We start from the raw sequence: 25,839 nt of genomic DNA on the forward strand, positions 1-25,839 counted from the left end.
CAGATGCCATGTTGCAACATTTATCCTTCTGTGTATCAGGGAGAAACATGCCACATTGGAGCATGATTTCAAGGTTATCCATCAGACCTGAGAAACCATTTCATGGGAGGAATAGCTGAGGGAACTGAGAGTGGTTAGCCTAGAGATATTGGCATCAGATACCTGAAAGCCTGTCATGTGGAAAAAGGATTAAGCTGGTTTGGCTGTCCCCAGGGGGCAGAACCAGGACCAAGGACAGGAGAATCTTGGCTTAACATGACACTTTTTTTTAACAACTAGAGATGTTTCCAGAGACAGTGAGCTCTGGAGGTGTTCAGACAGACATCTTTCAGAAATGTTGAAGAAGATAATTCTCAACATGAGATTAAAAATTTTTATTATCTTTTGCTTTTACATAACCTTCATTTCCAAACATAAGCCTCTGCCTCCCCAACCCCAGAGGGGTCCTTTGAGGCAATGAATTAAAGAGGGAGGGGAAAAAAAGTAATCCATCAAAACTTACCAGGACATCAACTGAATCTGACAGTATGTGCAATTTTCCACACCCATAGCCTCCCACTTCTACAAAGAAGGAAGGAAGGTTCATTTTCTCAACTCTTCTTTGAGGATAAATGTGGATGTTATGATTATACAGCTTTCAGTTTCAGGGGTTATTTTGTTGTTTGTATTTACACCGTCATACTCATTATATATTATTTTCCTTGTTTTGCTTACTTCACTCTGTATCAGTTAATGTCAGTTTTCCCATGCTTATCTGAATTCTTCACATTCGCCATGTTTTACTGTGCTATAATTATTCCATCAACAAAGTTTTAGTAAGTTCCTATCTATGGCTGAGCACCAAGCACTGTAGTACCCATTACATTCACATACCCCAACTTGCTTAGACTCTCCCTCTTTAGTAGAAGAATTACTATTTTTAGTATTCTGCTACCACAAAAGTGATGCTATGAGTATTTTGGCGTATATGGGAACTTTTCATTTTATCCCTGACTCTTTGGGGTAGATGATTAGCAAAGGAAATCTCTGTGCCAAAGGGTCTAGATATTTCCAGTCGGACCACATGATAACTCCATTAACAATGAATTAGTGTTCCTATTTTTCAGCACTCTGTGTGTGTGTGTGTGTGTGTGTGTGTGTGTGTGTGTGAGAGAGAGAGAGAGAGAGAGAGAGAGAGAGAGAGAGCCAGTCCTTTGCCTGGAGATGATTGTTTATTATTTTCTATGGGCAACTAGCCCCTTCAGGCAGAGCCAGCCAGGGTGAGGCCTGGTGGTAGAGAGATTGTGTTTGATTTAAGACGTGTAATTCAGGTCGATTCGAGGCTTGCGCACTTAGACCATATACCTTCCAATGGAATGACAGTAGCTGCATGTCCTCACTTCGGACACTAGAGGGAACCAGAGACTTGTGTTTAAAGCCCCTCTGAGCATCTTGGCCCTTGGGATTGTGTGGTCCAAGAGAACTGTATTCTGCAAGAGAGGCCACCTTAGGACAGGCAGCCAGAGACACAGAACTCTCTCCCCTATCTGTCACTGAGCTGTAGCAGCCTGGACTCAGCGATCATAGGGTCATAGCTTAAAAGCTGGAAGAGGTTCACTGAACCCTCTCATTTTATAGATGAGAAAACTGAGACTCAGAAAGACAAAATCATTCGCCCAAGGTAACACGCGTAGTGATTGACAGGTAGGATTTGAATCCAGGTCCTCTGACTCCAAATCCAGGGACTTTTTTCTACTTTACCGTGATGCTGCTTCTGTAGTGTCCTTTAAAACCCAGAAAGATGCCATTTTGGTGTATTTTCAAGGCAGCCTGGCTCCCAAGGCAGAGGACCCAGGTTCAAATCCAGTCTCTGGTGCTTCTTATAAGACTTTGAACACAACTTACCCTCTCTGGGCCTCAGTTTCCTCATCTGAAAAGGGAGGATGCTGGAGTAGGTGGCCTCTGAGGTCCTTCTAGCTCTAGGGCCTGATATGACAAATCTGAATGACAGGTTTCTTGGTGGCAGTGAGGGATGTTCCTTCCCTCCCTGCCAATGGGAGGTGGAAATTCCTCACAGGAGAGAATCCACCCTGTGGAAGGTGTGTCCCAGGAAGATCAACAGATACTTGTCTCCCAGGAGGGACAAAGATGAGGAGAAACCAAGCAAGAAATAGGTAGAAGACACTCTGGCTAAGAAGTAAGGACCAAGGGTGAGACAGCATGGTGTAGCCAGATGGGCACTGACCTTAGAGTCAGGACACCTGGATTTAAGTTCAAACCACTGAACAAGTCAGTTAATCTCTCTGAGACTCAGTTTCTTCATTCATAAAATGACTGGACTAGATCAGGGGTTCTTAACCTGGGGTCCCCTTGGTTTTTCACAGGGTTTGTGAATGTGGGTTAGGGAAAAGCCTTTATTTTTCCACTAACCTCCAGCTGAAATCGAACATTTCCTTTGATTGTGAGTGTAGACCGCACCCATTATTCTGAGAAGGGCTGGGATCCATCATCTTCCCCTGATTGCCAAGAAAGCCTGAGATGTAAATAAAGTGAAGAACCCCTGTCCTAGGTGGTGGTGAAGATTCCTTCCAGTTCTAACATTCTGAGATTCTGTAAGATTTTGTGGTCAAACCCACCTCTGTGTGACAGCAGGGACAGATGCAGGGACCTGTAGCCCAAGGCTTACAGACCAGTAAGGGTCAGGAAGTAAGATCTCCTAAAAGTTAGTAACATTATCCCCAACACTAAGTTCTATGTTTGCTCAAAAGTAATCCCTAGCAGTAGGCACAGTGAAGCATTCAAAGTATTTTTTTGGCCTTTCTCGTACGTCATTCCAGTGGATCCCCGTTACAGCTTTGTGTGGTGGGCCAGGCAGGCATTGCTCTCCTCATCTGACAGATAAGAAACTGAGACCCATAGACATGAAGTGATTTGTTCAAGGTTATAGTAAATGGTGTACTAGAAAGAGTGCTATTTTTATATTTATGTATTTTCTATTTCCAGCCTGCATTGGAACCCTTGCTTTATATGGGTAACCTTGGTCAAGTTATAGGATCATAGATTCTAATCCTGGAAGGGCCAGGAGAGGTAATCTAGTGCCAGGGGTGGGGAACCTGTGGCTTCAAGGCCATGTGTGGCCCTCTAGGTGCTCAAGTGCAGCCCTTTGACTTCAGTCAAAGCCTCATGGCCGCAGGTTCCCCACCCCTGATCTAGTTCATTCCCTTCATTTTATGGTTGGTTAGGGAGAAAGAGGTATGAAATTAAGGCCCAGAGAGGTTAAGTGACTTGCCCAGGGTCACACAGCTTCTCTGAGCTTCAGTTTCCTTATCTGTCAAATGGGAACAGTGAGACCTATTATATTATAATGAGGATCAAATGAGAAAATAAGTGAAAGCTGCTTCGTAAACTTTAAAGTACTGAACACATGTAAGCTGTTGTCATGAGGCAGTGTGTGGCCTAGTGGGTAGAGAGCTGGCCCTAAAGTCAGGAAAATTTCAGTTTAATTCCTACCTCTGACATGTACCGAAAGGTCTTAACGAAGCAGCTAGGTGGTGCAGTGGTTAGAACATTGGGCCTGGAATCAGGAAGTCATGAGTTCAGATCTTGCCTTAGACACTTGTTAGTAATGTGACCCTGGGCAAGTCATTTAATCTATTTGCCTCAATTTCTTCAACTGTAAAATAGGTTTATAATAACACTTTTGAGTATCAGATGAGATGATTGGTAAGTGCTTAGCACAGTGGGTAGCACAAAGTGGGCTTCTCTATAAGTACTTATTTCCTATCCTTCCCCATAAATTACAGAGACTGTACTGAGCTTCACTGGCACAGAGGGAGTTTCCTCGTTTATAGCTTATAGCTATGAAATCTCAGATCCAGTCCCTATCCTTATTTTTAGGGACTCAGCTGGAGTTAGAATCTAGGTCTCTTTACACTCAGTTCTAGAGTTTTTTCTTTGGTACCAAGCTACCTAGATAAAGGAATAAGCTGGCGTTAGAAACAGTACTGTGAGGGCATCGAGTCTTTCTTTGCTTTTGCATTGGTTCCTTTGAATGCTGGACCTCTGATGGCTTCTGATCGGGCATCAAGGAGAGGTGATCTGAGAATGAATGGCTCCCATGTCCTAGGCCTCTGGTGCCTCATTGTTCATGTCAGAAGCAACAAGATGTAGTAGATAGGGAGCTGGCCTCAGAATCAGAAAGGCTTGTGTTCAAGGCTTCCCCCTGACACACCTTGGCTGTATGGCCCTGGCCCTGGTGTAACTTCTCAGTGCCTCGGGAAATGGCGATTCTGTATTGCCAGTATGTCACCTACTAGCATTGATAGAGGAGATTCCTGCCTGGGAGCATCCCTGAAATCATTGGGCTAGTACACACACACACACACACACACACACACACACACACACACACACACACACGATTCTCTTTTTGAGCACCACTCCTGTTTCTTCCCTATACCTTTTGTTTCTCGGGTATCCCAGATGCCTGGTTCCCATAGTATTGTGGGGCTAGGGACCTTATGGGGTCACAGGATCCAGGAGGATTGCCTCAATTTGCCATATCCTAGGGATTCCTCAGTCACTATGGGGTTGGAGAAGGAAGTTCCTTTCCACCTGCTAATAGAGTCCTTCTAGTTCCTTTTGCCACAGTTGTCTGGAATAGTTCTGTCTCCTAAAGGTTCTCCCAGAACATTCTATGTTCTATAATATTCTGTGTTTGATGCGTGCAACACTGTCATTCTATCCTCTGTTCTAACATTCTGTTTTTGAAGATCCCTTCCTGCTCTGACATTCTGTGCTCTATGTTCAAAGCTCCCTCCAAGAACGAATGTCCTTTACTCTCTGTTCTAAGGTCCTTTCTGGCACAAACATTCTGTACCGTCTCCTAACATCCTCTGTTCAAAGGTTCCATTCAGCACAAACATTCTATGTTCTCTGTTCTAACATTCTGTGTTTGAAGATCCCTTCTAGCCCTGACATTCTATACTTCCTAATGCTCCCCTGATGGCCCCCCACCCTTCACATACCCCCTTAGCCCTGAAGCAGAGGGGGAGGAATTGGAAATCTGAGCCCAGGGGCTTCTGAGCCTCTGGCTGCAGCAGCAGCAGCAGAAGCTGCCTAAATGGGCACCATCTGTATCACTGTTGTCCCAGGAGCAGATGGACTGCCAAGGCCTTCAAGGGAAATGAGCGTCTTTCATACTCTCCCACAGGCTTTACATGTACCTACACGTGTGTCAACATGTGGGTAGGCCCTCACAGGGATATACATACAGGTGTGTAATTTGCCATACTTGGGGGGAGGGGCATTCCAGAGATTCTGGGCCTTGTGGGTGAAGACTGAGATTGAGCCGAAGGAAGACATTACCTTGTTCCCCTAGGAAGGGTTTTGTACTGGAAAAACAGGTTTGATTTCTCCAAGAGTACACTGGTTTAGAAACAGATCAATGGCCTCACGGAGGCAGCAGAAAACCTGCTAAGCAGCCTTGAACAGAACCTTGTTGGAATCAAGCCAGCCTCTGTATCTGTTTGACGTTGAGATGGAGGCCTTCTAGGAGTTTTAGTTCCATGGGAAAAATGATTTCCTAGCAGGATGATGGAAATTTTGGGGAAAATGGAAATTTCCCTGGGATGATTTCTTAGCTCTTTTACAAAGCTAACATTGTAACGTGTTAGGAGTCTGTGTTCCAAAAGCTCACCTTGGCAGAAGGGATTATGTTTAGTGTATTTAAAGGTGAGAGTGCTGAGAAAAATAGTGGAAAGACTCATGAGGGGAATTTTTTCTCTTTTTTGCTAATTTTTTGGGACCCTGCAGATTTTCCCAGCTTCTTCTGATTTTTATCTAGGTATGTATAGCACAGGTTGTAGCCCAATCTGTTGAAGTCTGTTGGTCATTTTATATGTCAAGTACTATAAGAAGTATGACCTACCCTTGGATTGGATTGTAGCCTTGGGCACTTCTCTCTGGGTCTCAGTTTCCCTATCTGTAAAAATGAGGTCACTGCACTAGATGAGTTTGGATATCTTTTACCAAATCAAATGAAGTTAACAAGTCTTTAGTGAGCTACCTGTCTTAATGTGCTTTGGAGAAGCCTAGGAAAGTGAAAGATGTAGTTCCCTACACAAGTGATAATATAATAATGACAGATTTTCTTGGTCTGCACCAATATTTCCATTAGTACAGGGAACTTCTTGTTTGGTAACTTCTTCCACTGGTACGTATCAACAGATCTGTAACTTACAGCCTTAGAGAGATGTCTGGAGGCCCTGACAGGTTAAGAGATTTGCTTTTGGTCACTCACCCAGAACGTATCAGATGCAAGGCCTGAATCCAAGTTTTCCTGATGCTAATCCCAACCCTGTATCCACTCCCACCTCCCTGTTCCTTACTCACATTTGTAGAGCATTTTAAAGTTTACAAAGGGCTTTCCTCTTGTTGTTTTTGTTCCATCATTTTCAGTCATGTCTGACTCTTTATGACCCAGCTTGGGGTTTCCTTGGCAGAGATGCTGGAGAGGCTTGCCATTTCCTTCTCCAGCCCATTTTACAGACGAGGAAACTGAAGCAAATAGGGTTAAGTGACTTGCCCAAGGTCACATAGCTAGTAAGTGTCTGAAACCAGATTTGTACTCAGGGAGATGAGTCTTCCTGACTCCAGGCCTGGTGCTCTGTCCACAGTGCCCCTGGCTGCCCCTTCCTCATGTTCAGTATATATTACAAGTGTTAATCGCCCCATTTTACAGATGAGGAGAGATAAAATAATGTGCATGATCATATACCTAATATAGGAAAGAATCAGGCCTTGAACTTGGGTTTCCAAGTCCAATGTTTTTTGTTTTTTGATTTTGAATACACCAAACGGCCTCTCTCTCTACACACATGAAACCACCCGAAACCATCAGCAAATAGGCATTAGTGTGTGTGTATGTGGTGTGTGTGTGTGTGTGTGTGTGTGTGTTCAGATTATAAATGCTCTAATTCAGAGAGAGGAGAAGATTTAGGTCTTTCTCTGTTGGCAAAGGCTTCTTGGAGGCTGAGCCAGCTCTTGGAAAGATGGTAGGAAATTAGATAGATGGAAAGGAAGGCATCTCAGGTAGAGAGAGCAGAGATGTCAGGGGACACCTGCTACATCCACGCTTTCCTGGTCCCCTCTGCTTCTTATGCCCTCCTTCCCCAAGGTTAGTTTGGATTTCTGTATATGGCACTTCCCCAGATAGATGTGAACTACCCGAGGGCAAGGACTGCTCCATTTGCATCTTTGCGTCCTGGTGCCTAACACAGAGCCTGGCACACGGTGAGCACTTAATAAATGCTCAGTGATTGAATGATGATGGATTGATGAGTTCTTTGAGGTCGCTTCCTGTGTCTTCTCTTTTAGGCCCTCTACATGTAGCCCTGGGCTGAACAGGAAACAGTAGGCATAGGTCACGGTCTAGAGAGCCCTCAAGAGGAAGGGAACAAATGAGTGAATGAACATGAAAGGGGTCAGGTACAGTGAAGACCCTAGCTGGGCCTGGAAGGGGCAGAGGGTTGGTCTCTGGGAAAGAGATGGCACAGAAAGCCACCGTGGTGGGAGGGACTAGATTACAGGGGCGTGGAATTCCACACAGTGTGAGAGGCAGCGAAGAGCAGAGGTCCTCCTTCCCCTCCTTTCCAGCTGGGCTGGTGTAGACAGTGCTGCTTTTCAGGCCTGGCCCCTAAGTGAGCAAAGGGGGGGGGGCACATGCTTCTCTTCCCACCACTCTCTCTCAGCCAAGAGTTTTCAACTCACTCAGAGTCTCCCAGCCAGGGCAATTTGGGGACTGGATCTGACCTAGCCTGTATCACCACAGCCTTCCAGCACAGTGCACTAACGAGGCTCAAACCTATATTACTGAGCCTCCTGACACAACACCCGGAAAATAACATGTTATTCCTGCTGAAGCCTTGCTGCGCTCCGTGCAGTTTTCACAGTAGGTGGAAGGCCTCTCTGTTATTTCCATAGCACATATGTCTCCCTACAGGGATGTAGCTGTTTGTGGGGGGAGTGGTATTAAAAGAGGGAGGGGGATGGTCAGAAAGCAGGCAGCCATCTTCTCTTTGGTGCCTGGAGGGATGGTACAAGAAGAGAAGAAACACTTCCTTCCCTTCATGATCTCCCTGGTGTAGAACCCCAAAAGATGTTTTAGGGGATGCAGTTTTGAGCATCGAGGATGCTCTGCAGCCAAAGGATGGTGTGACATGGCAGAAAGAGTTCCTGACCAGTATTCAGGAGACCTGGGTTCAATTCTCCACTCTTGTCATTAATTCTTTGTGTGCCATTGGACAAAGCACTGCCATCTCTGGGTGCCAGATTCATCATCTATAAATGAGGAAGTTGGATAAAGTGATCTCTAAGGACCCTTCCAGTTCTGACATTCATAGGGTCATTGGAATGGGAACCTTAGAGATCACCTAGTCCAACCTTCTCATTTTTCAGATGAGGAAACTGAGGCAAAGATTAATGCCCAAGGTCATCCAGTGAGCTGAGGTAGAGTCGGGACTCAAATGTGGGTCTTTTGATTCTGTTGAATGTTCTTGCCATCACAGATAGCATGCTGCCTTCCTGCCACCATTGTCTGTTTAAACTGTCTGAAGTACAAGGAACATAGATTCATGATATCATAGAATATTAGAGCAGAAAGAGACTTCAAAGACCATTTAACACCCCCGTCCCGCCATTTTTGTTAATAAGCAAACTTAAGAGCCAGAGAGGGTAAATGCCGTGATCTGAGATCCCTTCCAGACCGAACGTTCTTTGTTCCAAGGTCCCTTCCAGCTCTGCTATTCTGTGTTCTCTGTGTACAGCTGAAGTATTCTGCCTGCTAAGGTCCCTGCCAGCTCTGATCTTCTATGAATTTTAAGGATTCACTTATACTGCCTCACTAAGCAGAACTAACAAAAGACCTCATCTCTTTTGTACTTTCTGTTGGGCATGAGCATCTCTGGGCCTCAAAGGACGAGCAGGAAGTAGTTGTAACCCAAGGGGGCATCCCATGCCCACAGGGGTAGCACTCTTTTTTTTTTGGAGAGAGGAAGGCAAGACAATTGGGGTAGGGGTAGTACTCTTGTGCTAACTAGGTCTAGGACTCCAGGAGGATGCTATGTCTTAGATCTGATCTGGGATTCCTAAGACATGAAGCCTTAAGCCCTAGAAGGGAAAGGTAGGGTTGAATTAGATTGGTACAATTAATTTCCTGTTCTTCTCACCCACCTCATCATATCTTGCTCAGAGGTCCTTTGGCTCACTCCTGATTGTTGCTTTTCTTTGTGTTTCAGGGGAATGACCAGATCCGGTTTGAGCTCACCTGCTACTCCTTGGCCCCTCAGATTAGGGTGAGTCATCTAGAACCCAAGACCCTTTGGGATGTTAGTGGTATCAGTCAAGGGACCTGAAAGGTAGGGCATGTGGACCCTGGGAGATCTCACCAGCAGTTGATATCTTAATGTGTGTAGAATGCCTCATAAACCTTAAGTTTCTGTATAAATATTTGTCCTGGTTATTATCATTGTAGGCATAGATTTGGCATGATTTAGTGACCAGGGAGCTGCTAGCCTCAGAATCAGGAAGACCTAGGTTGATGTCCCACTTTTGTCCACATAACTTTGGCCAAGTCACTTAACTTCTCAATGTTCCTTCTGAGTCCTCACTCTTAAGTTTTAAAACACTTGCTGCCATCATTGGTGGGGAAGGTGCTTCCTGACTGGGAATTTCCAGAACCAAAAAATGGAATAAATTTAAATGGTCATAGGTTTTATGGCACTTGGTCTGCTTCAAAAGATTACCCTTGCAACTGGCAGGAGCCCATCACATCAGCATCTCTTCCAGACAAATGAGTCTAGACTCCCGCTGGGGTGGGTGATAGTTGAGAAGGCAGTCCTCTCTTTTTAGAACTCCTTGGCTTATGTCATCTGTCCTAATGCCAGTGGTGGAGATGATGGGGGTGGGGGGAGGTTATATAGACTTTCTCCTCCAATCCTTCCTTGTGGAGGTACCCACAAACCTCCACCCTGACCCCAATTTCAACTGCTAATACTGACTGCCAACCAAAGAAGAGATAAAAGTGAGGAAGCAACAACGTCTCATAGCATCAATGCTTCTAGTTTTTCTGGAGGTCAGAGGTGACCAAGCAGAGAGGTGAGAGGAATATATTTCTGTTTTCTCTGGGATAAAAAGTGAACTGGGCAGCTTCTCAGTTTCTCCAACTTTTCTTTCAAAGACCTCAGGTCCATGATATATCCACTCTAGCCCCTACCTCCCCCATAAAATACTCCTCTCACCCAAGGCCAATTCCTGGCTTCCATTTCTTTATGTACAATATGTAGATAATAATAGCACCACCTCCCAGGGCTACTGTGAGAATCAGTGAGGTAATAGTTATAAAGTACTTTGCAAGCCTTAAAGCACTGTATAAATGCTAGCTATTATTATGTATTATTACTAGTGCAGGGCCTCTGGGGTGGACAGGTGGATAGTGGATGGAGGAATCCTTTCTTTCTCAAACCCACTCTAAGGACTTCTTGGCCCTATTAATGTTTAATCTTTTTATCAGTGACTTAGAGGGAAAATAGATGGAGTACTCATGTTTACAGCGAGGCTACGAAGGATAGTTAACACTTTGGTTGACAGAGTCAGGATCCATAAGGATCTCGATTCCCTAGAATGATGGGATGACTCAAATAAGATGAAATCTAACAGGTGTGTCAGTGTGTATTTCTACACCTGGGTTCCAAAATTAACTTCAAAAATCAAGGCTGGGGGATGTGTAGCATTTCATGTGAAAAAGGTTCAAGGTGGGGGAAGGAGACTGGTGAATACAAACTCAGAATGAGTCCAATGTGTGCCATGGAGGCCACAGAAGTGAAGGAGATTCAAGGCTACTTTATGAGAAGTCATTCCAGAATGAATGGCCTGGGCCCTGATCAGACCACACTGAGAGTACCACATTCTAAGAATGTTTAATAGCTTGAGGCAGGGTGCAGAGGAGGGTAACCAGCTTGGTGAAGAGGTAGACAATCATGATGTGGGGATCAGTTAAGGGGACTGGGAGTGTTTAGTCTGGAGAAAAGAAGGTTGAGGGGAAACACGATGGGCTTCTTTCTAATACTGGAAAGGATGCTATGTGCAAAAGGGATGAGAACCATTCTTCTTGGCCCCAAAAGGCAATGATAGGAACAACGGGCAGAACAGAGCTACAGAGAGACAGGTTATGGTTAATTGTAAGGACCAACTTCCAAACACTTAGTGCTGTGGGTTTCACACCCCATGAGATAGTGAGATCTGTCAGGGTTTGTAGGGTGTGTGGAAGTCAACTTTCACAAGCCAGCTTTCTTGATATTTAGAACATCTGCCTTTCAGGAAGTTTATGAGTGAAGAGGGCTGAACTGAGCCCTCCTTTGAGCATAGGAGGCTTTGTCCTGGGGCAAAGACAGTGCCAGTGCAGCTGCTGTTTAACCCCAATGCCCCAGTAAAACAAACCCCATGCACAAGCATGGCTGCCAGGAGTGGTAGCTTATCTGTGGTGGTGTTCCCCACTCCCACTCTTCCTAACCCCTGGAGGACCCAGCCTTTTTGGGAGGGCAGAACCTACAACTGCTGGTCTGAGCCCTTGGTTAGATACCTCGCCCCACCATCTAGAGCATCAGGGTAGCTTTCTCCCATCACTGGGGTCTGATTCCCATCTTTCTTTCAGGTCATAGCTCCTTGGAGGATGCCTGAATTCTACACTAGGTTCAAAGGGCGTAACGACCTGATGGAGTATGCCAAGGTATGGTGCTTTGGCTCTCGGCCTTGACCTTCTCTCTGCTCTCTGTCCCTTGTACTCCCCTAAATGACAGCCTTCCCTAAATAGCCACCTCCAGGTGGCTTCCCCATCTGAATCAGAGGAAGAATGGGGAAGGGGGGGAGATGTTGCTTTGGATCCTGCTAAGAGCCATCATTCCCCTTCGAGGGGAGTCCGCAGCCTCTTGATTCCCATGAGTTGGGGGATCAGACTCACCCCCCACCCCCACCCCCTGTCATGTGGCAGCTCTCCCACTGGGCCAGCTCCACAGATGTACTCTGAACGGGCTCTGGCCCTTTGTCTATTTCCCACGTCTCAGCAGGCCTTGTTGCAGAAAGCCAAAAGGGTGCTCTTCCTAATCTTTCTCTTGTTCCTGGGGGAATGACGGCTCAGCACTGTGTGTGCCGTCTCAGCAGTGTCATTGGGGATGGGAGGGGGGTGGGGGGAACTTGGGGGGTGAAACTGCTTTCTGCAAAGGGCCGTAATTACCTAGAATTTAATTGTCAGCCGCTTTTTCCAAGGGAACAGGTAGTGGCTCAAAGGGGCGACGTCAGACAAAGGCAAAAAACACTGTGCCTTTGTCGTCCTTCCCTTTTGAAGTACAAGTTGCAATAAAACATATTAGAAGTTTTGCATCAGGATCCTTAGCCGCTCTCCAGGGTACCTTTCTTTTTAGCGACTTGATGGCAGTGCTTGACAAACAGCTTCAATCAATCAGAGAGGAAAAAAAGCTACACGGTGCATAGACCAGAAAATTGCTTCAGTTTTTAAATAGCAGTCAGCAGCCCAGGCTGTGAAATATTCCTGCAGCCAAGGTGCTGAGTCGGAGGGGATGCTCTGTGTGGAGTTGCTGCCACCGCCCTGCCGGCAGCATCCCATTAAGACCTGGAGAGCCGTGTGCGAAGGATCGTCTCCACCATCTGTTGTTTTATCATTAAGAGGGGAGTTTACAAGAGCAATCCCATATGTTGCCAAACAAACTGTCAAATAACAGAGTTATTAAGAGAGCCCAGGTTTTGTGTGTGTGTGTGTGTGTGTGTGTGTGTGTGTGTGTGTGTGTGTATTTCCCCCTGGCTTCTCAGGGATACAGAAAAGGAAACATGTGCCTTTCTTTAAGAAAAACAGACTGGACACCCCCAGGTCCCATGTAAAGGGAGGGCTTGGGTCTGTCCAATTTTTTTTCCCTTTAAGCCCCAAACATTTCTGATTCTCTCAATGGAGACCAGTCTAAGAAGAGTCGTCTCCCTTCCTCAGGTTTGGAGGGGAAAGAGAACTCTCTGCAGCAAGGTGTTTACCATAGTATTTTTCCTAAATGCCACTTTAAAATGAGGAAATGGAGGCATTCATCAAGAGAACCACAATCTCCCTCACCAAATAGAGAAGCAGAGAGTAATGACTGCGCCCAAAGGGAAATCATACGGAGTGATTCAGCATTTCCTGGAGGGTTGGAAACCAGCATCCAAGAAGCCACCAGTGAAATTGACCAGCATAGACTCATTGTCCAGACCCGGTGCTCAGCATGCAATAGACATCAACAAGGAAGAAAATCAATGGGGCTTTTAAAATTCTCATCTTTCAGGGCTCATAAATAACCAAAGTCCAAAGGTGATATTTGAGACTTGTAAAACAAAACAAAACAGAACATTTGCTTCCTCTTTCCAAAAATCCATCATCTCTTTCCCAGGGGGAAAAACACTTATATATTTATATATGTGTAAGTATATATCTTTGCTACTGTCTCTAAAACTAAAAAACAAAATGACTGAAAAAAAATTTAAGGTAGCTGGAAAATAACCACAATTCTAATTCTTTTGCCCTATTGCCCAGGTTTGATTTGGGTGGGTGGAAGGAGGGGATTAGAGGGGAGAACAATTTTAGTCTTAGTGTTTAGTATTTCCATTTATTCTATCCACTCCCCTGGAACTTGCAAAAATAAGTCCCTGCTTCCTTGCTCCTTATTACATCAAAACGTTTTATGTTTCAATGTTTGTACAGACATTTTGTACTAACCTCCTTTTGTGCCCAAGAACTAGAGACCTCTGGTCTGGGAAGAAGTAGGAGGGAGAGATTTGGAGAAATTGGCTTTTGAGGAATAACGTCTCAACTTCTGCAGCACTTAAAATTATTATTATTCTCTTTTGTTTTGAAATTTATCTCCTGAATTTCTCAAAATGTGAACTACTCCCCTCTCCCCTTCTCAGAGAGCTATCCTTTATAACAAAGAATAAAAAAGAGAAAACCAACACATTATAAGTACTAACCAATACCTGAGCTAGGTCTGACATCATATGCAATGTTTTATACCCATAGGCCCTCACCTCAGCAAAGAAGAAAGGGCTGTTCTTCCGTGCTTTTAAAATAACCTTTAAAATGGTCACTCCCCCAGGCTAAATAGCAATCTGCCAGCTAGGGGCAGTGGTAGAAAATACTCTGCTGCCTGTACTTCTCTAGGGGCAACTGCATTGCCAAGTAGTATTTTCAGCTGTTATACTCTTTACCCTTGTTTGCCTGTATCGCTTACATCAGTTAACTAGCATTTATTGAGTACCTACTGTGTGTCAAGGGTTGTACTGAGCACTGGGAATACAAAGACAAAATTGAAATAATCCTCGCCTTCAAAGAGCTGTAGTCTATGTGGGGAGAACATATGCAGTTTCATACAAAATAGAAGGTAATTTGGGGAGGATAGTACTAGAAGCTATGAGGATCAGGAAAGGCTTTGTGTAAAAGGAGGCACTTGAAAGAGTCTAAGAGGTAGAGGGGAGGAGTGAGTGCATTTCAGGCAGGAGTTAAAGTCAGTTCAAAAGTCTAGACATGAGAGATCTCCATCTCTCATGTGGGAGGAACAGTATGAAGGCCAGTTTAGGCAGATAATAATATGTATGAAGGGAAGGAATATGTACCTAAATATTTAAAGGCCAACTTTATTTCTATTTTACTGTATGTTCTTTTTAAAGTGAATTCTCTAAACTTATCAAAATCTAAAAATAAGGCAGGGTTTTATTTCATTTTAAAAAATTTAAAATTTCCTCTACTTCCTTAAGTGCAAATTTTCTTAGGTTTGGAAAAAGAAAAGTGAATGATGACAACTTGTCATGGTTGTTTGTCTACACCCAGCATGGTGTCTTACTGAATGGGATGGGACTTGGAAGACCTGAGTTTTGAGTCCTGGCCCTACCAGTAACTAGATGTAAGCTCTTGGGCAAGTCATTTACCTTCTCTGGACCTCAGTCTCCCTACATGTAGACATTTCATAGGTTGTATTGTAATGATGTATCTTTAGTATCCTCCACTACAGTCCTCATTCAATATGAGTGTGGAGGTGACCCTGGGCTCTTGAAGGCTCTTTGTTTCTCTAGCAGCTCCTTCTAAGTTGCAAAGGTTCTGAATACAGGGATGGTTTGTTTTATGTTGATCACAAAAAAATTCTCAGCCAGGTTTGGAAAAGCTCGTCACCACATTGGCCACAAAGTGGTGAATTTTTTTGGCCTTAGTAGTTCATTAAGAAGATTTCCTAAGGCATTGTTAAACCTGAAAATTTGGTTGAAGGAAACAATAGAGCTAGGTGATAGAAAAATCCATGTTGTTTATTATTTTCCCTTAAAGCATAGCTAAGCTAGCTTACTTGTACATACAGGGAGTCAGAGCATAAGCTCTGGCTCCCTGAACAAAGGAATGAGAAAACTTTTATACATTATTTTAGCAGACCTAGCAAGCCTGTATTACCTCACGTTTATGACCCCCATGTATGTTTAACCATGATACAAGAAGAGGATTTTCCTTAATGGAATAGGATTTGTAAAGAATGTTGACAAAAGTCAGTTAATATTAAGCGAGGTAGTCTCTCTTGGGGTTAGGGTCTCATCCTTTAATGCTTAACAGGTAAGAATGTCCTTAGGTCAGTCTGATCTGGCCTTGTTGACAGTGGTAAGGGTATTTCCTGAGCAAACTTTTAGAGAGAACAAAGAAGCCCTGGATCTTCTTCCAGTTACTCATTAATTCAGGCTCTGGGTCTAGTTGAAATTAAAAATGATATAAAATAGTATAATATTTTCCACAGCATGAAGGTGTTGAGGTTAGATTCTTCAAAGGATTCTGGGTATGGTACTACTGCATATAGTGTCTAAAGTGTGACTATATCATTGGATACTCCTTTGTGAATATCACTTCCCCTTCAAAATAATTCCCATAGGATCATAGATTTAGAACTTCCAAGAAAATTCAAAAAACATCTAGATTAATCCCCTTAATTTACAGATGAAGAAATATGACCCAAGAAGATTGTCCAGGGTGATCCAGTTAGTATTAGAGTTAGTATTCAAAACCAGGTCCTCCAACACACCAATGGCATACATACTCTGTTCCAAGGAAGCTGCCATCTCACTGAACACTCTCTTAGGGTATTGCCTCCAAGGCCTGCAGCCTGTTCTACTGAATATTTTCAGTGATGGGAAATCTCTGCCCTTTGAAGAGTGAACTTGAATTGGGAAACAACCCAAAGCAATTTGCAGCCAAGTGTGGGGAGGTGAGTTGAGTGATCGAGGTTGACTCATAGTGCTTGGACTGGATGGATAGTGAGGACCCTCTATGATTCTGATTAGCACTTCCAGTTCCCCAAAGCTTGTCCATGTCTAGTCCCAGCATGAATAAGTGTTCAGCCTACCCAGGTAACAGTTTGGATGAGAAGAAAGCTTATTGGGATGTATAACTTCTTGTTTATCTTTCAATCAGCCTCATCTCTTGCCTCATATATAGTATGAGCCATGATATAGTTAGGACCACTCAAATATGTTGTGTAAAAACAAGATGCTTAAAACACATCTGTAGAATGTTATATGCATATGCCCATCTAAAGGTTAAGTGGCTTAGCATGATGCCAGAAACAAGGTAGGAACTTAATAAATGCTTCTTGACTGACTGACTAATGCAACTCAAATTCCAGAGTCCTGGAATTTGAATCTGGAAGACTTGGGATCAGATCTCATAAGACTCGCTAGCTTTTGTGATCATAGGCAAAGCACTTAACTTTTCTAATCCTCATTTTCTTCATCTGTCAAATGGGCTACTATAACATTTGTGTCTCCTACTTTAAAGATTGTTATGAAACACCAATGAGATATTATATGTCAAGCACTTTGTAAACTTTGAAGTACGTCAATCATCATTCTTATTATATTTTAGCGTATGTTTTGCATATAAATAGGTTCACATCCAATCCTTGCAAAGGACTCTGTGCCATCTGGGTGACTTGGGAGGAGTGTGTGTGGAGAGAAAAGTTTGGGAAAGAGTGAATGGGGCTGCTCCTAGTGGGGGAGGGAGAGGAGGGGAGTGGAGCAAGCCGAGAGCAGAGAGCATTACCTCCGGGCTCACCCTGTGCTCATGATTACAGCCCATTCAGGATAAACAAAGGGGAGCATTAATTGGCTAACCAGCTCTTGAAAGCTAATGGAGCGAGCAAGCAAGCGTGGTGTGGCTGCCAGAGTGTGAACAGGGTCCTCTCTGTCAAGCCCCAGCAGAAGTTTCCTGACCCAGGGACTGAGAGACACAGAGAGACAGAAGCAAGTGGGAAGGGGAGAAAGAGAGAGAGAGAGAGAGAGAGAGAGAGAGAGAGAGAGAGAGAGAGAGAGAGAGAGAGAGAGAGAGAAAGAGAGAGAAAGAGAAGAAGGAGGAGGAGGAGGAGAAGGAGAGATGGAGAAGGAAGGATGGGAAGGTTGAGAGATAAAGGAGAGATGGAGAGAGTGAGGGAGAGAGATCGTGTCTGTACTTGTGTGAGTATCACTCAAAGTATGGATGTGACTTTTATGGAAACCTTTAAGTGGGAGCTTGAAGGAAGTTGAGGCATTATTTCAGAAATTGAGATTGGGCCAAAAGGGGAGGTCAGCAGGTTTCTAGGCTGACTGGCAGGGGATGGGGGAGGTGAGGGGGTGAAGGGGATAAAGTTATTGCTTCAGGAGCATTCTAAATGGCAGTGGACTTAGGGCTGTCTTGGACAGTAACTTTGCCCAGTGGAAAGAAAATTGATTTAGAGTCAAGAAGCCCACATTGCAGTCTGTGTCCACTAAATCTCTGTGTGACCTTGGGCAAATCATTTTCCCTCTCTGAACTTCAGTCTCCCCATGAGGGAGTCAGAGTAAATGAAATCCAAGGTCATTAAAATCCCACGGTTCCTTCTATAACCTTCTGTGAAGGAAAGGCACTGCCACAGCCATCCCTTTTGACTCTGGCTCTTCTCCTGTCCATCTCCCAAATTTTATCCTGTACTCACTAGGTTCTCAGGCAAAAATGACTCTCATACTCGATAGCAGTGGTTTTTATAAATCCTATTTTTTTTCCTACTCATTGTACATTTAATTTTGAAAAATTAAAAACAGTTCTTTCTGGAGACCTGGCTTCAAGCCAACCAAGGATGATCCAGTTCTTGCATAGACTGGCATCTGAATCAGACAGGATGATCTAAGGAGACAAACGGAGTCAGGGAACCTCGGTTCAGGTTACAATTCTGCTGCCTATGTGACCTTGGGCAAGTCACCTAACCTCCCTAGGCCTCAGTTTCCTCATCTATAAAATGAAGGGATTGGGCTGGATGGCTCTAAGGCCCCTTCTAATGCTGTAAGTCACTTCCCTTCTCTGAACCTTAATTTCTCTATCTGTAAAATGGGGATAATTATACTCATGTGACCTGACCTACAGAGAGTTGTTTTGAAGAATATTTTTGGTAAACCAATGTGACGCAGTGGGAAGAATACTGATCTGGAGTTGGTGGATTCAAACCACAAGAGAGATTTACTAATTGTGTGGCTTTGGGCAAGTCACTTTAAGTTCCCTGGAACTCAACGTCTTGATCTGTAAAATGAGACGATTGGATTAGAAGATCCCTGAGGTACTTTCCCTCTCTAGTTGTGTGATCCTCTGAAAGGCTATTAGTTATAATGATTGATAATAATAATCACAGCCTGACCTCCTCCCAATGTGTTCATAATCAGACCAGAGCCTTTTCCTAGCCAAGTTCTAGGCCGTTGGGGCAGCCAAGGGGAGTTTGGGAAGGCATGGGTCACATTTTCCCTCACTACTTTGGGGCTTGCCCAGTACTCAACATGTGTCTGTTTTCCCCATTCGTCTGGGGTCCCTGCATCCATTCTGTCATGTCATAATGTCCCAATGTGTGGTGTGATTAAATTACCAAGTCCAAGCTTGACCTTAGACTGAGAGTCATAGAATGCTTGGAAGGACCCTTAGAAGTGTCTAGTTGAATGTCATCTTCGAGAGGATGGGACCGAGACCCAGAGACAGGAGGAGCGATAGGTGTCTTTATGTAGTTGAAGACCTAGCCCAAAGGAGAAGAATCAGTCTTGTTTGGCTTGGTCCCCTAGGGCAGTGAATGGCCCCAGGAGCAATGAATGGACAGAAATTACAGGAAAGCGCCAAGCAGAGGCTGGATGATGATGACGCCTTGTGTCGGGGGTGCTGTTTAAAGGGTTGCTACTGTTTGAACGGGGGGGGGGGGGCCTCCCAGATTCCTTCCCGCTCAGACTCTGTGCTGCTGCTTTGGCACGTCCCTTGCTCAGTTTCTAGCCCTGTTAGATTGCATCGCATTGCCCAGGGTGGCAGCAAATCCACCTGCACGTTTCTTGACTTGTGATCAAGTGCTCTTTTTGCTGCTCAGGTCTATATTTGTTAATTCAGGGTGAAAAAGGACAAAGAATAAGGACCAGAGTGGGCCATGTATGACTAGGGAGGCAGTGGAGATGACTGAATGACACAATCTAATTCAACAAGCATTTATTAAGCATCCCTTATGTGCAAGGTAGAAGGAGCCTCCATGCTAGAAGTCCCCTATACCAGTGAAATCAGAAGTCTAGACCAGTGTCCATATTCCAGGCACCGGAGATAAAAAGGCACAGGGAAAACAATGCTCCCCCCTCCCCCAAAGCTTCCATTGTACTGAAATGTTGGAGAGGATCAGATGCCATCACTGGTTCCAGAAAATGTCTAAGAGCAGAAAAGCCAAATGGAGAGAGGATTGATGTTTTCCTACTGGTCTTGTTTTGGGCTTCTGACTCTTTGCTTGACTGATTCAGGGAGGAAGATCTTTGGAACCTCCCCTTTCCAAACCTTTCATGGTATCTCCCTTCCCCAGTCAGTCCCTTTCAGCAGCTAGGTGGCACAGTGGATAGGGTGGTGGAATCTGGAAGACTCAAGTTAAAATCCTCCCTCTGACACTTACAGTGCTTACCTCCCAGGGTAGTTTAAAGCACTTTGTAAGGAACTATCTCAATGCCAGCTCTTATTCTTCCTGTGTCCCTTGTGTTTCTCTTCTTTTAATGGACTTTCAGTCCATATGGAGAATGTGGAATAGCAAAAGCTGAGAGCTTGAAGGGACCTCAGATATCAAGTCCAAGTTCAAATTTTACGCTTTGGGAAACTGAGGTCTGAGACTGGGAAAAAGACTTGCGTTGGCTCAGCCAGGTAGTTAGTAGGAACAGAGCTGACATCTTCCGATGAAGGCCTCCTGACTTCAGATCTCCTCTTTCCACTAGCCATGGAGTCTCCCACCCAATGTAGGAAACTCCTCTGCAGCATCTCTAATGTATGGTCTTGGTGAGAACACACTTCTACCAAGAGGGAGAGCCAAGAGGAGAAATGTAGCCTTGATCTTATGTGCTTATTGTCCTGATGTAGGACAAGTGTAGGTCAGTCTTCTGACTTAGAGTCTTAGACAGTTGGGCCAGGGATGCCTGTTTCCTTGGATATATGAGAACTGGTAAGAAAGGCTCCCTGGGGCCTTGTGATATTACCCTACTGCCACACTGTTTTCATCAAACAGTCACATTTGGATCTTGTGTTTCCTCCCACAGCAACATGGAATCCCAGTTCCAGTCACCCCCAAGAACCCATGGAGCATGGATGAGAACCTTATGCACATCAGGTAGGAGGAAAGGCCCTTGTGGAGAAAGATGCTTTGGAAATCTAACCTTGGGGTCCCATAGATGATGGACGTCCTCCATTGGGAGAGGACAGGGCAAAGGCATCCCCAGAGCGGGATATTCGCTGTGTATAACCATCTCTCGACTTTGTTAGAAACCCCAGATTCTGCATCTTGCCCTGCCTAGGGACACCTGCTAGCTCATTTCATAGCCCCAGGACCAATTAGAGCTATAGGAGATCCAAATGACATCCCAAGCTGGGGTTGCCAACTGTTACCAAAACGGGAGCTCTACTCAAGGGAAGAGGGGCAGATTGGGCCGCTCCTGATTTCTTGGGGAAAATGTTCCCTCTCTTGTGACTTTCTTCTCTCCGGTTTTGTCTCCTCCTTCTGCAGCTACGAGGCCGGAATTCTGGAAAACCCCAAGGTAATTTATCATTTCCTTTACACTGTCCGTCTTTGGGGGCCTCTCTCCAGGCTGATGCTGTGATGTATTTGTAGCCTAATTTGAAATTTCACAGGGGGCCGGGTGTGGGGCTGGGGCCAGGCCCTGCCTGTGTTCCTTGCCCCTCCCCACCTCCCCCTCTCTGGGATGGGTTTGAAGGTCTCCTTCTCTCTCTCTCTTTTTTTCTAATTGCTGCCGGGATGAATAGGGGAAGGAATTATTTCAGGGCAACACAGAAGGAGAAAATGTCATCGTGAGACAATAAAGAGGCAATTAGACAGATGAGACACTTGTGGGGAGCGGGGGAGTCCTGGGCCCACCAGCTTTCAGGGCAGGTCTAGAGTGATTGTATGAGGGGCCAGCGGGGGAGGTGTTGGGGGGTAGCGCCTTGGGCTCATTTATCTGAGTCTTCTTCGAACACCAAGCGGATGGCCCGCTGCCCTCTCTTCCGAGCTCTCAGCCTGGGATCTCTCTGCTCACTCAGCCCTGTTTGAAGCTGAAGATTTCTCTCCCTGGGGTGTTTCTCTTTTTGTCTGCCCTCTCCCCACCCCCACCCCTATTCTCCCTACCCCAATGTTGGGGGCGGGTGTGTGCAGGACTTAGGGTGGGAAGGAGATAGATTTATCATGGGAATAGAAGTTTCCTTTGTCCCCAGGCCCTCCTCTGGCACCTTCTGGCCAAGGGTGTCTGTATTCCCCATCTCAGCATGACACCTCAGACTTTTTGGGAGAGGGGTTGTTGAAAGAAGCATCTGGGGACAGCTGCCAGGAAGGCCACCAGGACTGAAAGTCTAAAAAGGCCAGCGGGGCACAGACCCAGCACTCTGGGAGTTTACCCTGACCAGGTTTCTGGACTTTGAAGGTGGTTTGTGGTTTTTTTTTATTCAGTCATTTCAGTCCTATCTGACTCTATGTGACCCCATTTGGGATTTTCTTGGCAAAGATACTCAATTTCCTTTTCCAGCTCATTTTACAGATGAGGAAACCGAGGCCAACAGGGTTAAGTGACTTGTCACACAGTTAGTAAATGCTTGAGACCAGATTTGAACTCAGGGAGATGAGTCTTCCTGACTCCAGGCCTGGTGCTCTATCTACTGCACCACCTAGCTGATTGTAGTAGTGCTTCCCAGAGAGCTATAGCTTGGGTTTGACCCAAGGCTGGTATGGGCATCAACTAGACTGAGTTCACTTGACCTTCAGGGTAAAGAACAATTCTTTCCCAAGGGGCATCTGTCCTGTTTGGTGGCATCTGTGCCACTTTTTGTCTAAGAATGGGGCAGACCTGCACGTCGTGGCAGGAGGGGAAGAAAAAGGAAGGAAATAAGCATTCATAGAATACCTATTATGTGCCAAGCACTGTGCTAGGTACAAATAGCATCTCATTTGATCCTTGCCATGACCCTAGGAGGTAGATACTGTTGTTATCCCCACTTTATCGTTAAGAAAATTGAGGGAAACAGAGGTTAATTAACCTGCCCAGAGTCATACTGCTGGTAAGCATCTGAGGCCAGATTTGAACAGAGGGCTTCCTGACTCCAGGCCTAGCCTTCTATCACTGTATCAGCAGCTACTCCCAGGAGCACTTGGAGGAGGGCAGGAGGGCTGGGAAATAAAAATGGGGCTCTTCGAGGAGGGAAATGTTTTTAGGACCAGGCTTTCCCACCCATGGGGTACATTCCACCAACTGGCTTCAGTATAGAGATTCTACACAATGCGTGGATGATAAGATAGTCTTTGTGGTCTAATTTGTGGAAATGGGATATATCCCTCACCTTCTATGTAGGCATTCCCTTGTGAGCCCTCTCCCATGTGTTCCCGTAGCTCTTTTCATGAGGCCCATTTGTGGGCAGTCCCCCCCTGAGCAGCCCCATGTTGATGCCCTGACCTCCTTCCCTACCCCCATTCCCATCCCTACCTCCCGCTCTGGAATCGAGGTGTGTCACTCATTAGCACCGAGCCCACACTCCCTGGAGCCTAATCAGGCCGCATGGTATTGCTGCCTGCTGGCCTGAGTATTTCCAGTTCATGCTCTGTTGGCCCCACGACACTTAAGCAGGCCACCGCTAATTATTCAGTCAGTCAAGGGGAAGGCAGGGAGGCCAGAGGGGTGTAGGCCTGCCAAAGGGTGAATGGAGAAGAGAAACCTGGGAAGCGGAGAGAAGAGCAGGGGAGAAGGCAAAATGTGTCACAGAATTCTTATAATCTGGTAATAATCTATGGAGGCAGACCTAGATAGACCCCGGTAATTGAGGGAGAATTTGTCCCTGAGGAAAAAAAAACCAAGGGGATACATTTGCAGATAAATTCTGAGCCCTTGACTGTGAGCCCTTTCTTCTGTCATCCCTCCCTTACCTTTGGCTCAAGCTACAGGAAAAGAAAGGGATTTAGAGAGAGAGAAAGGACTTCAGAGTTGATCTAATCCAATCTCTTCCTTTTAATAGATAAGGAAACTGAGGCCTAGGGTAATAAAGTGACTTACCTAAGGTTATACAGGTAGTAATAGCTGGGGTTTTAATCCAGATCCTCAAACTTCCAAATCCCACTAGTCTCTCTCAGCCTCAGTTTCCCTATATGGAAAATAGGGGGATTGGCCCCTCTTGTTCTAACATTCTGTAATTCTCTCTTGGAGGCTGGATGGGAGGCCTCTGCAAGATAACTCCTGTATCCCCTTGGGGGTAGACAGTAAATCCAATCTGGAGAATACTGGAGAAAACAGTATCTCCTACCCCATCCCTACAGGCATTTCTTGCTGAGAAGTATCAGGAAGATACTTCCTGGAGAGGCAACAGGAGGGGATTAGGTGTGGATCAGGACAAGGCACATCTGTGACTTTGCTTAGGACCCTCCCCTCCACCCCCAGGAAATGTATGAGTTCTATTGCTTATGCCTGGGTGGCAGTACTCCCACCAAGTTCAGGGGAACAAGGGGGTGAATATGGAAGTACTAGGAGCCAGGCTGAGAGGTGACCCAGTATTCTGGGATGGGGCTGTAGTCTCTGAGATCATAATGCTAGCAAACCCTGGTTCCCTGGCTCTCTTGGAGGAAAGTGGCCCTTCATAGGCCCTTACACACAGAGCCTCTCCTGGTTTCCAACAGCATTCTCCCTTTGTGGCGGCCTGGAAAAAGGCACTGGCGGGGCCCCATGGCCCAGGTCCTCTCCTCTTTGGGGGACCCCAGCATCCCTTTGCTAAGCTGGCCACCAAAGCGGGGCTTGTGGAAAAGGAGCTGAGGGGTAACTGCTCTCTATCCCCCCACCCCCCAAAAGCCCTGAGATCTGCCAAAGGGAGGATTTGAAGGCAGATGGCTGAGCCATTTTCTGCCTCTGTGAGGGCTGATTGAAGAGCAATGAGGCATCTAATGCGGAGAAAGATAGAAATTTACTTGCCTTAACTTCATATGGCACACACTGAAAGAGTTCATTCAGTCCCCGGGCACAACAATATCTGATGGATGAATAAACCATTTGCAACATCGATCATAGCCCTACATCATGGTTTACTTCACGGGCCATTTGCTTCCAATTTCTTCTTCTCTCGGCCTGTTTCGTGCTTTCTTTCTCTCTCTCCTCTCTCTTTTTTCCACACTTTCTTCCCTTCACCCACCACCCCCCCCCCCGGAAAAAAAAGATGACATTGCAGGACTTGCCCCCCTACCGGGATGGATAAATAGATGGTATTGATACCCTGCAACAAACTATTTGTCATTTGAACTAGGCTTTTAGAAAGGAGAGTAAAAGAGACCAAAACACACACACACACATGCACATGCACACACACACACACACACACACACACACAACTGTAGCAGAACTCAAGGCAAATGGCATTTTATTCCTATTTAGTTATTTTATTTAATAGGGGCTTTCAGACTCAGGTTAGGAAATTGGAAGCTGCCTGACGGTGACTTCCAATGTTTAGTAAAGAGTTTGTAATCCTTGGTATCCTCCCTCTTATCTGCAGCTCTGAGCCCCCCTCCTCTCTCCTCTTGCATGCAAAGTTTTTCATTATCTTGAACATTTTCTCTGCTGAGTTAATAAGTATGATCAGGAGGCCAGGGCGTGCAAAATTGAAATCCATGGGTCACGCAGTTTGTATGTGCGCGGGATCGAGTATTTGGGCATGTGCTGGTTCAAAGGAAGGAGGAGGATGGACTGGAGGCTGTGGCCGATTAGGTTAAAATTGTGTTGCTGTAGCTCAAAGGGAGGTGGGGGGAGGGAACTGCTGGCTGCCTTCAGCAGCCCCTTTGGAAGGTGGGCTGCTTCTCGCTGTTTCTTGAGAGGAACGAGGGTGAGTGCAGGGAATGACCTAGGCAGCACCGCTCCCTCCTTGTGGCAAAGGAAGGGTCATCGGGACCCTGGGCTGCTCCCTCACTCCCACTGATAGTGTGCAGGTGGCCTCATAAGAAACTAGCTTACTAATTGGTCCTTGACAGTGCTGGGCTTAGGGACAGGCAAGGTGGGTAGTCAGCTAGGATACAAATGCAGGGAAAGTGTGATGAGGAATGCTTATCAACATGGCTTCCCACATGAACATAAGTGTCATGGGGCTAGACAGTGCTCCTCCCTTTATCCAAGAGGAATCATTTTGTGATGCCAGGTTGTCTGGGTTATATGGGAAAGCCTTAATGCTTCCAGTGGACACACCGGGGCTACAATTCTCAGACTATGTCCAGAGCACAGAGATGCCTTGTCCTG

The 25,839-nt window shown here is 45.5% G+C and overlaps 1 protein-coding gene across 2 annotated transcripts in view; it reads left to right on the plus strand.

Moving 5' to 3' along the window:
* ASS1 (argininosuccinate synthase 1) overlaps window positions 1-25,839 on the plus strand; it is a 78,356-nt gene that overhangs the window by 17,764 nt on the left and 34,753 nt on the right. For both annotated transcript variants that reach the window (XM_036752512.1, XM_036752511.1), the window contains exons 5-8: window positions 9,276-9,332; window positions 11,690-11,764; window positions 20,635-20,705; window positions 21,099-21,129. In XM_036752512.1, the coding sequence (XP_036608407.1) occupies window positions 9,276-9,332; window positions 11,690-11,764; window positions 20,635-20,705; window positions 21,099-21,129 (234 nt within the window). The remainder of the gene's footprint in view (window positions 1-9,275; window positions 9,333-11,689; window positions 11,765-20,634; window positions 20,706-21,098; window positions 21,130-25,839) is intronic.

Source organism: Trichosurus vulpecula, chromosome 3 (assembly GCF_011100635.1).
Source record: "Trichosurus vulpecula isolate mTriVul1 chromosome 3, mTriVul1.pri, whole genome shotgun sequence".
Taxonomy (NCBI): Eukaryota; Metazoa; Chordata; class Mammalia; order Diprotodontia; family Phalangeridae; genus Trichosurus; species Trichosurus vulpecula.